Below are 14,062 nucleotides of genomic sequence, written 5' to 3' on the forward strand. Positions count from 1 at the left end.
GGCCCTTTGGGTAAAGGTGAAAAGGGGTGATATCCCCTCTCCCTGCTTGCTGGAAACCTCCCCGCTCTCATAAGGGCATCAGAAGCCCCGCTGGATCAAGCCAAAAGGGGGTCCAGCATCCTGGGTACCCCAGCGGCCAACCAGATTCCCTGACGTGAAGTCCATAAACAGGCCATGAACACAGCAACGCTCTTCCCCACCTGCAATTGCCAGCAACTGGGGTTCAAAGGCAGGTTTTTGCCTTTTGTGCGATGTCGGGACTCATCAGCACTACCCGCCTGTCTGGGGAGCAAAGGGAAAGAAGCCAGTTGCTCTGTGGGGGCCACCAGATATTGCCCGCAGGCCATGGTTTAGCCACTCCTGCTGAGCACACTTACCTGCAAATAGTGAACTCAATGGCTAGTTCTGAGCAGCCCCTGAACAGGCCTGCAGCACAAGGGACCAGGCTGCCCAGGGCACCCTCTTTTTAGGGGAAAGCTAGAACGAGGAGAGGGCAGAACCGGGGGCACAGCAGAGGGAAGATAACATTAATCTCGTCTCAGGCAGCAGGGTTCAGCTTCTATCAAGGCAATCTGCTCTGCACGTGGGATTTTCCAGCAGGCATCATGAGAAATTCCGCAAGTTTGGGATCTTTTGCGACACGCATCAGGCGAGTGGGGAGGAAGCCAGAGATTTATCTCCAGACCACAGCTCCTAGGGCTCTGTCCTCCATTTAAAGACGTCTGAGCCAACTAACTGCACGAGCTTTTAGGTGCCAATTAATAGGCTGGAAAACGAAGAGGTGCCAGAAGAGACCTGCTTTAGCCGGAATCCCATGGGTACGAGTGCCAGGAAACGGGGGACGGAAGGTATAAGTATAGCATTTCTCACAAACTACTAGAGGGGTGGTGTTAATATGTTTTAACAAGGCACTGGGGTTCACTAGAACGGCAATCAGGGGAGGAGAGATGAGGGCAAAAAAGAACCGAAGAGCAGTCTTTGATTACTTGGAGAGCGAAGAAACAGCAGAGGAAAAGGGAAGAGGGAGCCGCAGGTAGGTTTACGACTGCATTTCTGCACGGAGCATCCACGGAAACCAACAGCAGAAAAGTAACCTGCAGGAGACGAAGGGAAGGGGAGAGAGAGTTTGAAAAATGACTATTGATGAAGCTCTGGACAGGAAGCAGCTCTGGACAGGAAGCAGCAGAAGAGGAAACATGTTATATTGTATGAATCTATTGTTTGATCTTCGGATGAAGGTATGGAAATGTAATTAAGAAATAAATAAACCGGAAGTGAAAGGCTCCACTTCCTAGAACCACTGAACAATTCCCGGTTTCTCCATGTGCATCTCCATGATCAATGCTCTGGACGTCCCCTTAAACCAACCTTCTCCAACTTGTTGTGTTCCAGATGTGCTGGAGGGGCCCATGCTGGCTGGGGCTGGTGGGTTGTGATTCCAAAACATCTGGAGGGCACGTCATGGTTGCAAGTCGCTTTGAGCTGCCTTGCGAAAGATGAAGCGACTAACAAATTTTATAAATAACAATAACGAATATTTAGGTCGGGGAAGCTGGGTTTAAACCAACTCTTCTCAATGTAATGCTTAGGCACTTTCATTGGTAAGGCAAGGCCCAAGCTAGCTGTACTGTATATATATATGCTAGGGTGGATTTGAAAGTCAGGTACGGATCCAGAAGGCAAAATCCAGCTTCTGCTCTGAAGGCAATGGGATGGCTTTGAGCAAATGTATTTGCAGAATTCATTTAAACCATGTTTATGTTCTCTGCACTCAGAGAGACTTGCAAAACAATTCATAGTTCAGATCATAAGACACAATATGGGGGGGGGGGAGAAGAGACCCAGAGAACAGCCAACAAACTCCCACCCAGAAACCAATGTCCCCACTGTGGAAGGACGTGTGGATCCAGAATTGGCCTCCACAGTCACTTTTAAACCATGTTTATGGAAGACAATCTTACTCAGCTACAAGTGTAGTTACAGATAGGTAGCCGTGTTGGTCTGCCATAGTCAAAACAAAACAAATTCCTTCCAGTAGCACCTTAAAGACCAACTAAGTCAGTTCTAGGTATGAGCTTTCGTGTGCATGCACACTTCTTCAGATACACTGAAACAGAAGTCACCAGACCCTTCTATATAGTGAGAAGGTGGGGAGGGGTATTACTCAGAAGGGTGGTGGGAATGGGTGATTGGCAGATAGCTGTGATGAGCCTGTGGACGACTCTTAACGACTGCAATAGGTCTTACAGGAAAAAGCAAGGGGTGAGAAGGTGAAAAATGGCTTTGTCACGTATAATGAGATAAGAATCCAATGTCTTTGTTCAGACCAGGTCTCTCCATGGTTTTGAGTTTGGTAATAAGTTGCAATTCAGCAGCTTCTCTTTCCAGTCTATTTCTGAAATTCCTTTGTAATAGAACAGCTACTTTGATATCTTGTATAGAATGTCCTGGGAGATTGAAGTGTTCTCCTACATGACAAAGCCATTTTTCACCTTCTCACCCCTTGCTTTCTCCTGTAAGACCTATTGCAGTCGTTAAGAGTCATCAACAGGCTCATCACAGCTATCTGCCAATCACCCATTCCCACCACCCTTCTGAGTAATACCCCTCCCCACCTTCTCACTATATAGAAGGGTCTGGTGACTTCTGTTTCAGTGTATCTGAAGAAGTGTGCATGCACACGAAAGCTCATACCTAGAACTAACTTAGTTGGTCTTTAAGGTGCTACTGGAAGGATTTTTTTTATTTTGTTTCAGCTACAAGTGATCACCAAAAAAGAAGAAGAAAGAAGCAGCAGCCGCCGCTATGCACTATTGAAACAAGACAGGATCAAACCATGGTTTCTGAACCTGACTTGTTTGTGGTTCATCATTTACCCTTCCCACCATTTGTCCTTTCGAACCTTACAATAATTTGTGGTTAAGTGCGAATTAGGAAGTGGATGTTTCCAACTTCTTCCTTGTAGCAACAACTCCCATCATCCATGACCTCAGCTGGCTGGGGCTGATGGGAGTTGGAGTCCAACAACATCAGGAAGGCAACCGGTTACCCATCCCCGCTCTAGGTTAAGCCCCGGACCTGCCCAAATTTGCTAGGCTTCACCCCTGACCTGCTCAAGCCCACCAAAATCCACCTGAGTTGCCAGGCTGAGCTGCAAAATCCTCAGTAGGCCTCACCCAATGGGTGCTCCAAATTGGTCCTTGGCTCCCCTCCTTGGTCCACTCAAGTTCCTCCCACTTAGAGTGGGAGAGGAACAGGAGTCTATGTAGGTCAGGCATGTCCAACCGGTCAATCGCGATCTACTGGTTGATCACGGGGCGTCCCTGGTCGATCACGTTATCCTGATTTACACCCTCCCAAAAAACTCAACAACTTTGGTCAATCCAATGGGTAGATGACTGCCAGTTTTTTTTATAGTGGGAGTAAATCGCAGTCTCTTGGGAGCTGGACATGCCTGATGTTTGTGAATTGAAGAGATTTCAAAGGGAGGCAAACATAGCACAGGTTGTGCTTACCTAGAGATGGAGTTTTCCGATGTGATATCTTTTGGGGTTCTGACTGCTGTGAAGTTGCGCTTTGGCTGAGAGACTGCAGGAGAGGGAAAAGGAAGAGGTGGTCCTTTTAAGAACGGAGAAAGGGTGGCAAAAATGTATAAAAACGAAAAGAAAGCGTGTTGGAGATGTGAAACAGAAGGTACGTTCTATTATATGTGGTGGGATTGTAAGAAGGTAAAAGCCTACTGGGAAATGATATATAATGAATTGAAGAAAATGTTAAAAATAACTTTTGTAAACAAAAACCAGAAGCCTTTTTATTAGGTATTTTAGGTCAAGACACACCAAAAGAAATGAGGACTTTACTTATGTATGCCACTACATCAGCAAGAATGTTGATTGCACAAAATTGGAAGACTGGAGAAATACCAGCTAAAGAACAATGGCAAGAGAAGTTGATGAACTATGCAGAACTGGCAAACATGACAGAAAGACTAAGAGAAAAAGACAACAGAGACTTTGAAAATGATTGGGAACCATTCATATTATATCTTCAGAAACAAAGGCAATAGACTTGATGGCAGGATTTAAATAAACATCCACATTATTAGCATCAGTTTAGGTTTGGAAGATAGCAAAATAAGATGATGTATTTAATTTTATTTTTATGTTTTTAAGGTTTGATGTTACATTATTAATAACTTTTTCTGTTGAGAGACAGCAAAGCGGGTGAAAATAGAAACAAACCAGAAACGCAAGTTGGGGGAAGCCTTGGAGGGGAGGGAGGGAGGGATATATAGCAAATGTTAAGAATTTGAGATGTATGTAATGAATGAAAATGAAAAATGAATTTAAATTTTTTTAAAAAAAACAAAGAACGGAGAAAGGGGGGCACTTTCTGTTAATGATGCTTCTTTCTTGCCCCACCTTCTGAGAGTTCCTATCTCTGCTCCAGGCAAGATGCCATTTCCAGACCCTCCAAGGGTCCCTATTTTCCAGGGATGTCCCCAGTTTAGAGAAGCCGTTCCAGTTTCTTATTAGATCTCAGAATGTCCCGCTTTTCCTTAGGACGTCCTAATTTTATTGGAGAAATGTTGGAGGGTATGGAGTTATCCAACTCCCCGAGCCGTCTGAAGGCAATCCTGTATAGGGAAGTTTTTATAATAATAATAATTGATTATTTATACCCCGCCCATCTGGCTGGGTCTCCCCAGCCACTCTGGGCGGCTTCCCCAAAAAATATTAAAATACAATAGTGTGTTAAACATTAAACGCTTGTTTAATGTTTTATTGTGTTTGTATATATGTTGGAAGCTGCCCAGAGTGGCTGGGGAAACCCAGTAAGATGTGTGGGATATAAATAGTAAAATTATCGTGATGGAATGGGATGTCCCTGTTTCCATCAGAGAAAGAAGGGTATGGGCACTGAAAATCCAAAAGAGAAGGAAAATATGATCCACGCCACACCTGAGGATTAAGTGGAATGGACCTCTCAGATTCCCCTAATACAACAGTTCTCAACCTATGAGTCCCCAGATGTTGTTGGACTACAACTCCCAAAATCCCTGAGCTCTGGCCTTGCTAGTGAGCCAGTGTGGTGTAGTGGTTAAGAGCGGTAGTCTCGTAATCTGGTGAACCAGGTTCGCGTCTCCGCTCCTCCACATGCAGCTGCTGGGTGTCCTTGGGCCAGTCACACTTCTTTGAAGTCTCCCAGCCCCACTTGTTGTGGGGAGGAAGGGAAAGGAGAATGTGAGCCGCTTTGAGACTCTTTAAAGGGAGTGAAAGGCGGGATATCAAATCCAAACTCCTCTTCTTCTTCTTCTAGCTAGGGGTGATGGGAGTTGTAGTTCAACAACATCAGGGGACCCGCAGGTTGAGATAGGCTGCCCTAATTCATTTCTCTTGCAAAAAAAAAAAAACCCAGCAAACACAGGTGCATATTCTCGTAAAATAATTTCTTCTTTTTACACAACATGTCCTGTTATGAAATCCTGTCTTACAACACGCATGAGACAATTCAGCCCTTTGCTTCCCAGTTGTTGAATAGGGTTGCCAAATGTTTGGGGTTTTTTAGGGGGGAGGGGTTCCTAACCTGAAATCTAGCAAATTTTTATTCATTTAGCAAGATCCATGTACCATTTAATCAACAAAAAGAAACCCTAAGTGGTTTGCATAAAATAATATAAAATATTTTAAAAGAGCAATAAAACCAAGTATTTTTTTAAAAACAACAACGATTTAACCTAAAATTGATCAAAACATGTAAATAAATCAGCAGTTTTAAAACAAATGTATGCAATAATAGGACACATCTAAGTTGGCATGTGATAAAAGTTTTTCATGCCGCTGAATCTACTGTATTGGCCTGAAAATAAGCCTCGCTTTCCCCCCCAAATTCCGACCATGAAAATTTAAAGTGCGGCTTAAATTCGCGACCTTACAAAAACGGGCTTTTGCGATATCGCTGCTGAAACAGACATATGGTAAAACGGAACGGGTGTGAGTGCCTGCCGAATTTTAAGGGAGCGGCTTGTATTCGGGTATTGACTTTTCTTCTCCCCCCCCCCCCTGAATTTTAAAGGTGCAGCTTATATTCGGGTGCGGCTTATATCCAGGCCAATATGGTATATGGGAAAACATCAGCTGCTGAACTTGTCAGGCAGCATTAAAAAGCACAGGAGGCCTACAAAAGTGGGAAACAGATATTTGGAAACTCTTGTATTGCATTTTTGCTCATGTGGGAGAAAACGGGGGACAAAACCCAGGGTGTACCTACTAGTGACTTGGTGGACTTTCTTTGCCGAAGTGCCATCTCCCTGGGAATCTTTGGGGCCTCCGATTCTGCAAAAGAGAGATGGCCACGATTAATTCACAGTCAAGAACAAGGCAAGCATAAAAAAGAGATTAATTGCCAGGAGATCATAGAATTGTAGAGTTGGAAGGGGACCCCCAAGGTCATCAAGTCCAACTCCCTGCAATGCAGGAATCACAAGCTAAATAATCCCTGGCAGATGGCCGCCCCCCAATCTCCGTTTAATAATAATTAATAATAATAATAATAATAATAATAATAATAATAATAATAATAATAATATCTTTATTGTCATTGCCCCCTCTCGGGGACAACGAAATTTACTTGGCTGCTCCATCCACCCAGGTAGGGCACTCCACTCAAAATCAGAACAACTATAAAAACACTAATTAAAACAATACAGTATAATACAGCGAGGAAGATTAGATGACTTTCAAAGTCCAGGTTTCCCATTCAGGGCCGAGATCGCTCTGGAGAAGAAGCTGTTCTTGAGACGGCTCGTTCTTGTCTTCATCGTCCTGTATCTCCGTCCCGACGGCAGGAGCTCGAAGAGACAGTGACCAGGATGCGATGGATCTTTTATTAGGTCCAGTGCCTTCTTCTGGCACCTTGTGGCATAAATCTGCTCTAAGGTGGAGAGTGGGCAGCCAACAATGCTCTCTGCTGCCTTAACAACTCTGCACAACCCCATCCTGTCCTGGGTAGTACAGCTTCCGTACCACACACATAAGCCATAAGTGAGCACGCTCTCAATGGCACAGTGATAGAAGGCAAGCAGCAGTTTCTGCAGAAGATGGTTTTTCCTTAGGATTCTCAAAAAGTACAGTCTCTGCTGCGCCTTCTTCACAAATCTGCAAGGGAGTCCACCGCCTTCTGAGGGAGTCTGGTCCACTGTTGAACAGCTCCTGCCGTCGGAATTTTTTCCCTGATTTTTAGACGGAATCTCCTTCCTTGTCATTTGAAGCCACTGTTTGGGTTCTACCCTCTGGAGGAGCAGAAAAGAAGCTTGCTCCATCTTCCTTTCAGATTTTTGAAGGTGGCTCTCCTTTCTCCTCTTTCCCAGGCTAAACGTACCCAGCTCCTTCAACCGTTCCTCATCAGGTTTAGTTTCTAGGCTTTTGACCATCTTGGTCACCCTCCTCTGCACACCTTCCAGCTTCTCAACACCCTTCTCAATATGGTGTCTTCCCACATGCCCCCCTTGGAACTCTGATGTTTGTAGTAGTGGCTATGATTATTTTAAAATGTTCAGGGAGGCAGGAGAGGATATGTTGTTTATTAATATCCTTCCTAACTGTGCTAACAAGTTTCTTTACTTAGCAGAGTTTCACAGTCCCTTTTAAACACACAGCAGATAGCTGGTTGCAGGCTTGTGTAAGCCCCTCACTATTAGGTTGTTGGCAAGTTCCCTTATATCCCTCTTAAAAGAATAAACACGCCACAATCTTGTGTAAAGTACAGTCATACCTTGGGTTACAGATGCGGGTTTTTTTGGGTTACAGATCGCTAAAACCCAGAAGTACCAGAACAGGTTACTTCCGGGTTTCAGTGGTCGTGCTTGCGCAGAAGTGCTAGATCATGCTTTGCGCATGCGCAGAAGCGCCAAATCGCAACCCGTGGCATGCGCAGACACGCTGCTGCGGGTTGCGAATGCTGCGGGTTGCAAACGTGCATCCTGCACAGATCACGTTCGCAACCCGAGTGTCCACTGTATATATTAAAAGTTTACTCACATTCAGTTCACAGTTGGATCCCTGAAGGCAGACTTAGTTACAAAGGATATACATGTGGATCTATCCCATTTGGGGATAATCCCAGTGTCCTCTGTTGGCTGGAAGTCAACAGAGCATCTCTAGCTAAAAAGCTAGACAGACAGAGGAAGTAAAAAACAGAGAGAGTGCTGGGTGCCTTGTCCCTTTTGTTACCTGGACAGGTAAGGTCAAGCCCACCTCTAGTCACACGCAAAGGAAGTATGTCCCAACCAGGAGGAAACAGGAAGTTTTTGACTGGCTGGATGAAACATTACCCTGCATGTCCACTCTAGGAAAACAAGGAATGTTGTACTTGACTGCTACTTAGGTATCACATCCCACAATATAGGTAAAGGTAAAGGGTCCCCTGAGCATTAGGTCCAGTCGTGGCCGACTCTGGGGCTGCGGCGCTCATCTCGCTTTATTGGCCGAGGGAGCCGGCGTACAGCTTCCAGGTCATGTGGCCAGCAGGACTAAGCCGCTTCTGGTGAACCAGAGCAGCGCACGGAAACGCCGTTTACCTTCCCACCAGAGTGGTACCTATTTATCTACTTGAACTTTGACGTGTTTTCGAACTGCTAGGTTGGCAGGAGCTGGGACCGAGCAACAGGAGCTCACCCCGTTGCGGGGATTCGAACCACCGACCTTCTGATTGGCAAGTCCTAGGCTCTGTGGTTTAACCCACAGCGCCCCCCGCGTCCCTTTTCCCACAATATATACCGCCTAATTTTCAAGAAAATGCAGCAAACAAATCAGCCGCTACAGAATATGCTCCCCAAATTAGAACAGGATCACTCTTAGCTGTGTTAAAAACTATTTTAGCAGCTTGTTAAATCACGCGAAATATAAATCCCACACACCTCTGCACTCTGGAAGGCGGGGCAAAGACTCCATGCTTAGGCGCACAGGTGAAATAGCGAACTCCAAAGACAGAGCCATCGTGTTTTCCTGTGGGCTTGTCAAGTTCAATGCCAAACCAGTAGCCTGGAGAGAAAGAGAGAGGGGGGGAAAACATGCAAATTAGTCAGAAATGCAGATTTTTAAATTACTGTTGCTAATTCCAACAGAGACTAGGACTTCGTCTTACAGATTTCAAAGGGGACTCCCTTCCACACGCTGAGGACTGCAACCTTAACCCCGCAGAATGCTTTGCAATCGGCGTCCTCGTTTGCACTCTCCCAAAAGAACAACACATGAGGTAGAGCACTGTTACTCCCATTGTCAGAGGGGTGAAACTGAGAGTGATCTGAGGCCACGCAGGGAGAGCACAGCAGAGGCAGGACTTGAACTCAGGACCCTCAGCTCGAATTAGGTCTCCTGAGGTTATTTTTTTAATGCTACCGATCCAAAGTCTGCACATTGGTCTCAATGCTCTGCCCCACCCCCTAGACAGGATCTTAACTCCTCTAGTGGAAATGGCTTCCCAGATCACCAGCTCTTGGCTTACCTGGGGCAAAATCTGTCTTCCCGTAGAAACGAATGATGCCTTGCTTCTGACCTGCCACCAGGACGTGATCCCCAATCTCAATCTTCAGTCCTTCACGGTCCAGGCTGCCAACAGATAAGGACTTCTTCCTGAGAGCTGGACAGAGCAGACGGGTGGAGAAAAGCGAGATCTGGATGTTTTAGTTTGGTACATGTTATGTACTGAGTTGAATAGGATCCAGAATGCAGCAGTCTGATTGGTCCTAGAACAATAGGCTCCAGAATGCAGCAGTGTGATTGGTCCTAGAACAATAGGATCCAGAACGCAGCAGTCTGATTGGTCCTAGAATAGGATTCAGAATGCAGCAGCCTTATTGGTCCTAGAACAATAGGATCCAAAACACAGCAACCTGATTGGTCCTAGAACAATAAGACCCAAAATGCAGCAGTCTGATTGGTCCGCAGGAGCCACCCAATCCAGCTCCAGGTGGAAGTGAATCCGCAACCTGATTGGCTTACAGGTGAATCCTGGAGTTAGCCAATTACGTGGGGCCCATTGTGTAAATAATGTATATAAAGCAGACATTCTGGGGGAACTTCCATTCCTCCTCACCACTATGAGCTGAATAAAGAGCATGAAATCCGCTCTCGACTCCGAGTATATTTCACTACATAACTTATTTATCTTGTTTTATTTTTCAAGTTTCTATCTCGATTGAAATAAAACGTATTTTAAACCATCCAAAAACATGGTGAACACCTGAAAAAAATTGCGGGGAATTCCTATGACACATCCAGGTCTATAATTTTATCATGTCTGTTGTTTGTAAAACTATCTCTATAGAATCATAGAACTGTAGAGTTGGAAGTGTCAGGAGGTCCTACGCACGAGTAGGAAGCCGGCAGAGACACATGAGACTCCATTTCCTCAGGGTCTTGCTAAAGAACAATGTCAAACAAAGATTGATAATCTCATTCTACTGGGCCACAATAGAAAGTGTCCTTTCATACTGTATTACATTGTGGTACGCTGGTTTGACAGCCACGGACAGAAGTCCCTACAGAGGGTGGTAAATACAGCACATGACATCATGGGCTGTCCGCGGAGTTCGCTAGATGACATAAGAAGAAGAAGAAGAACAACAACAACAATTTATTTATACCCCACCCATCTGGCTGGGTTTCCCCAGCCACTCTGGGCAGCTTCCAACAGAATATTAAAATACAATAACCTATGAAACATTAAAAGCTTCCCTAAGCAAGGCTGCCTTCAGATGTCTTCTAAAAGTCAGGTAGTTGTTTCTCTCCTTGACATCTGGTGGGAGGGCGCCACCACCGAGAAGGCCCTCGCGGGAGACCGCTGCCTCAGGAGAGTGAGAAAAATTCTTAGGGACGACTCACACCCCAGCCAGCACCTCTTTAAACTCCTACCTTCGGGCGGGAGATACAGAAGTATAGTCAGCCGCACTAACAGGTTAAAGAATAGCTTTTATCCGGGGGGGGGGGGCCTGAATGGAAAAAAAGAGTGGCGCATTTGACTTTCGACAAGCACACAGAGCGTGAACAAGACTGAGTATGTGTGTGGGGAGTGGGGCTTGTTTAATTTCATAGCACACAGGTGGTGTAGTGACGATAAAGGTTTATTTGTTTGTTTACATGCCCGACTGGCATGTTCTCTGCCTCCTGGTCATTCTTTCAGGAACTTCAAAATCTTCCTCCACAGCGACTGATACCAATAACCATCAGCACACTTCAGGATTAGCAGAGTATAGGCAGTCAAGCGTTCAGACTCAGTAGCGCAGCTTTTGGGCGAAACTACATTTATTTACATATACACACTCGGAGCATCACAGCTCCGCTCCTTCCTCTTGTTCATCAGACAGCAAAGAGAGAGAACACAAGGACAAACATCCTACATCACAGAAAGGTAAAGGTAAAGGTACCCCTGCCCGTACGGGCCAGTCGTGTCCGACTCTGGGGTTGTGCGCCCATCTCACTTAAGAGGCCGGGGGCCAGCGCTGTCCAGAGACACTTCTGGGTCACGTGGCCAACGTGACTAAGCGGCATCTGGCGAGCCAGCACCAGCGCAGCACACGGAAACGCCGTTTACCTTCCCACTATAAAGCGGTACCTATTTATCTACTTGCACTTAGGGGTGCTTTCGAACTGCTAGGTGGGCAGGAGCTGGGACTGAAAGACGGGAGCTCACCCCACCGCGGGGATTCGAACCGTCGACCATATGATCGGCAAGTCCTAGGCGCTGAGGTTTTACCCACAGTGCCACCTGCTGTCTGCCTCCTGGTCATCCTGTGTTTCTGGTACATCCTGTGTACATCCTGTGTACATCCTGTGTTTCTGGTACATCACAGAAACACAGTAATAAAAACATCCTGTCTCCGTTGCTTCCCACAATGTAGAATGAAAACATACACCGTCATGGGATGAACACAATCCCATGACTGCAACACGGGAAAAGAATCCTAACAGGAAGGGACCACAAGAGTCCTCAAGTCTGACGACCTGCAATGCAGGAGTCTCAACTAAAGCATCCACGACAGGGAGCCCTCCAACCTCTGCTTAGAAGGAGAGTCCACAGTGAAAGAGAGTCCAGCTTTACCTTTCTTGTCTTTGTCTTTTTCCTTCCGGCCCTTTGCGGTCATGCGGGAGAAGTCCATGCGGGGGGTTCGCGGGGTGGAGGTCACCGACGAAGGCGTCTGATCAGCGGCTTTGGTGATCTTGGACACAGAAGCAAACACTCCTGGGAAAAGGGGAAGGAAAACCGGAAGCCCAAAGCTTACATGGCAGGTAAGAACTATGCAAACAACAACAACAACCATTTATACACCGCCCATCTGGCTGGGTTTCCCAACCAAATATTAAAAACACAATACAGCATTAAACATTAAAAACTTCCTTAAACAGAGCTGCCTTCAGATGTCTTCTAAACGTCAGATAGTTGTTTATTCCTTTGACATCTGAGGGGAGGGCGTTCCACAGGGCGGGCGCCACCACCGAGAAGGCCCTCTGCCTGCTTCCCTGTAACTTGGCTTCTCGCAGGGAGAGAGCCACCAGAAGGCCCTCGGCGCTGGACCTCAGTGTCCGGGCTGAACGATGGGGGTGGAGATGCTCCTTCAGGTATACAGGACAGAGGCCATTTAGGGCTTTAAAGGTCAGCACCAAGACTTTGAATTGTGCTCGGAAACGTCCAATTAGAACCATTTAGTTTAATCAATTCAAAAAAACTTGGTGATGCCAGCTTTTCAAAATGGCAGTCATTTATGTCAGGAGCTCAGCCTACACTCAAGTAGGACCTGGCAGAGACACATGCCCAACTGGCATCCACCGTCATGTGATAGACAACAATCCCATGACTGCAATCATGGAACAGGAATTGTAACAATTTATATCTCCAGCAACCCCCTGACACCCCCTCCTTAGCATCCCACTAGGAAATCCCCCAGGGGACAGAACCACCAACTTTGGGAGCCCCTGGCCTAGAAGGCGTTTGCTGGGGGAAACCCAGGAGCTGCACTCTTCTACAGCTTTGATATTTGTGTAGTTGACTTAGGCGGCCGCTGGATTTGAAGGCAGAGGAGTGCTGGTGTCAAGGGGGCATAACCCCGCTTTAGATTACCGTGTTTCGGAGGGCAGATAAAGTAACGGATTCCTCCCACGCTGCCGTCGTTCTTGCCGTCCGGCTCGTCCAGCTCCACGCCCACCCACTGGCCGCTGGCGAATTCTGTCGTGCCGCAGAAACGCAAGGTGCCCAACTGCGGGGAGGCAAGGCGAGATTGGGGAAACAAGACACAAAAGAGGAAGTCACCTTATAATAATGAATCAGACCACTGGCCCAAATTAATATTGTTGGCACAGGCTGGCAGCAGCTTCCCACACTTTTGAACTGCTACGGAAATGACATGGGGGGCACAGCTGTAAAGTTGTTACAATGCTACAAATATTATGCCCGAATGTATCCCTTCAACTTGACAGCTCAGGGAAGATACCCATAAGTTTGTAGAAAATCCATACTTTAACCAACTCTCCTCATTCCAACGCCATTTTAACGCTGAAAGAAAGGTGAATTTGGGCTCCACCTCCCTCCATGAACCAAGAAGCAGGAAGTCACGTGGGCAGCAGGAACAGGGCATCCCACCATAATTCCCCAAGCGTGAGAGCACATACAGGGCCCCCCACCCAGGGAGCGACCAGGGGGGCAACACTAGACATCCGCAGAGGCAGTTGAGCAAGTCAGGTGTTCTGGGAGCCCATCTCCAGACAAATCCTGAGGGCAAGGAGATGTCAAGAGTTTCATTGTTCTTCCAGTGATAGGGAGTTAAGAGGTGTTGGGAAAGATATCTGATAAAGTGACCTAAGGTTGAACTTGTGTAACCCTTGTGTAAAGATAAAGGGATCCCTGACCATTAGGTCCAGTTGTGGCCGACTCAGGTTGTGGCGCTCATCTTGCTTTACTGGAGCTGCTGTTTGTCTGCAGAGAGTTTTTCCAGGTCATGTGGCCAGCATGACTAAGCCGCTTTCTGGTGAACCAGAGCAGCGCATGGAAACGCCGTTTACCTTCCCAC

The 14,062-nt window shown here is 46.5% G+C and overlaps 1 protein-coding gene across 2 annotated transcripts in view; it reads right to left on the reverse strand.

Moving 5' to 3' along the window:
• Positions 1-463: 463 nt before the first annotated feature.
• Positions 464-14,062, reverse strand: part of CLIP3 (CAP-Gly domain containing linker protein 3) — a 39,181-nt gene continuing 25,582 nt past the window's right edge. For both annotated transcript variants that reach the window (XM_081869151.1, XM_081869150.1), the window contains exons 8-14: positions 13,117-13,252; positions 12,100-12,240; positions 9,505-9,639; positions 8,918-9,041; positions 6,271-6,335; positions 3,516-3,588; positions 464-1,094 (exon numbers count right to left, since the gene is read on the reverse strand). In XM_081869151.1, coding sequence (XP_081725277.1) covers positions 1,040-1,094; positions 3,516-3,588; positions 6,271-6,335; positions 8,918-9,041; positions 9,505-9,639; positions 12,100-12,240; positions 13,117-13,252 — 729 coding nt within the window. In that variant the 3' untranslated portion in view covers positions 464-1,039. The remainder of the gene's footprint in view (positions 1,095-3,515; positions 3,589-6,270; positions 6,336-8,917; positions 9,042-9,504; positions 9,640-12,099; positions 12,241-13,116; positions 13,253-14,062) is intronic.

The sequence above is a fragment of the Podarcis erhardii genome (assembly GCF_964252035.2).
Source record: "Podarcis erhardii genome assembly, chromosome: 7".
NCBI lineage: Eukaryota > Metazoa > Chordata > Lepidosauria > Squamata > Lacertidae > Podarcis > Podarcis erhardii.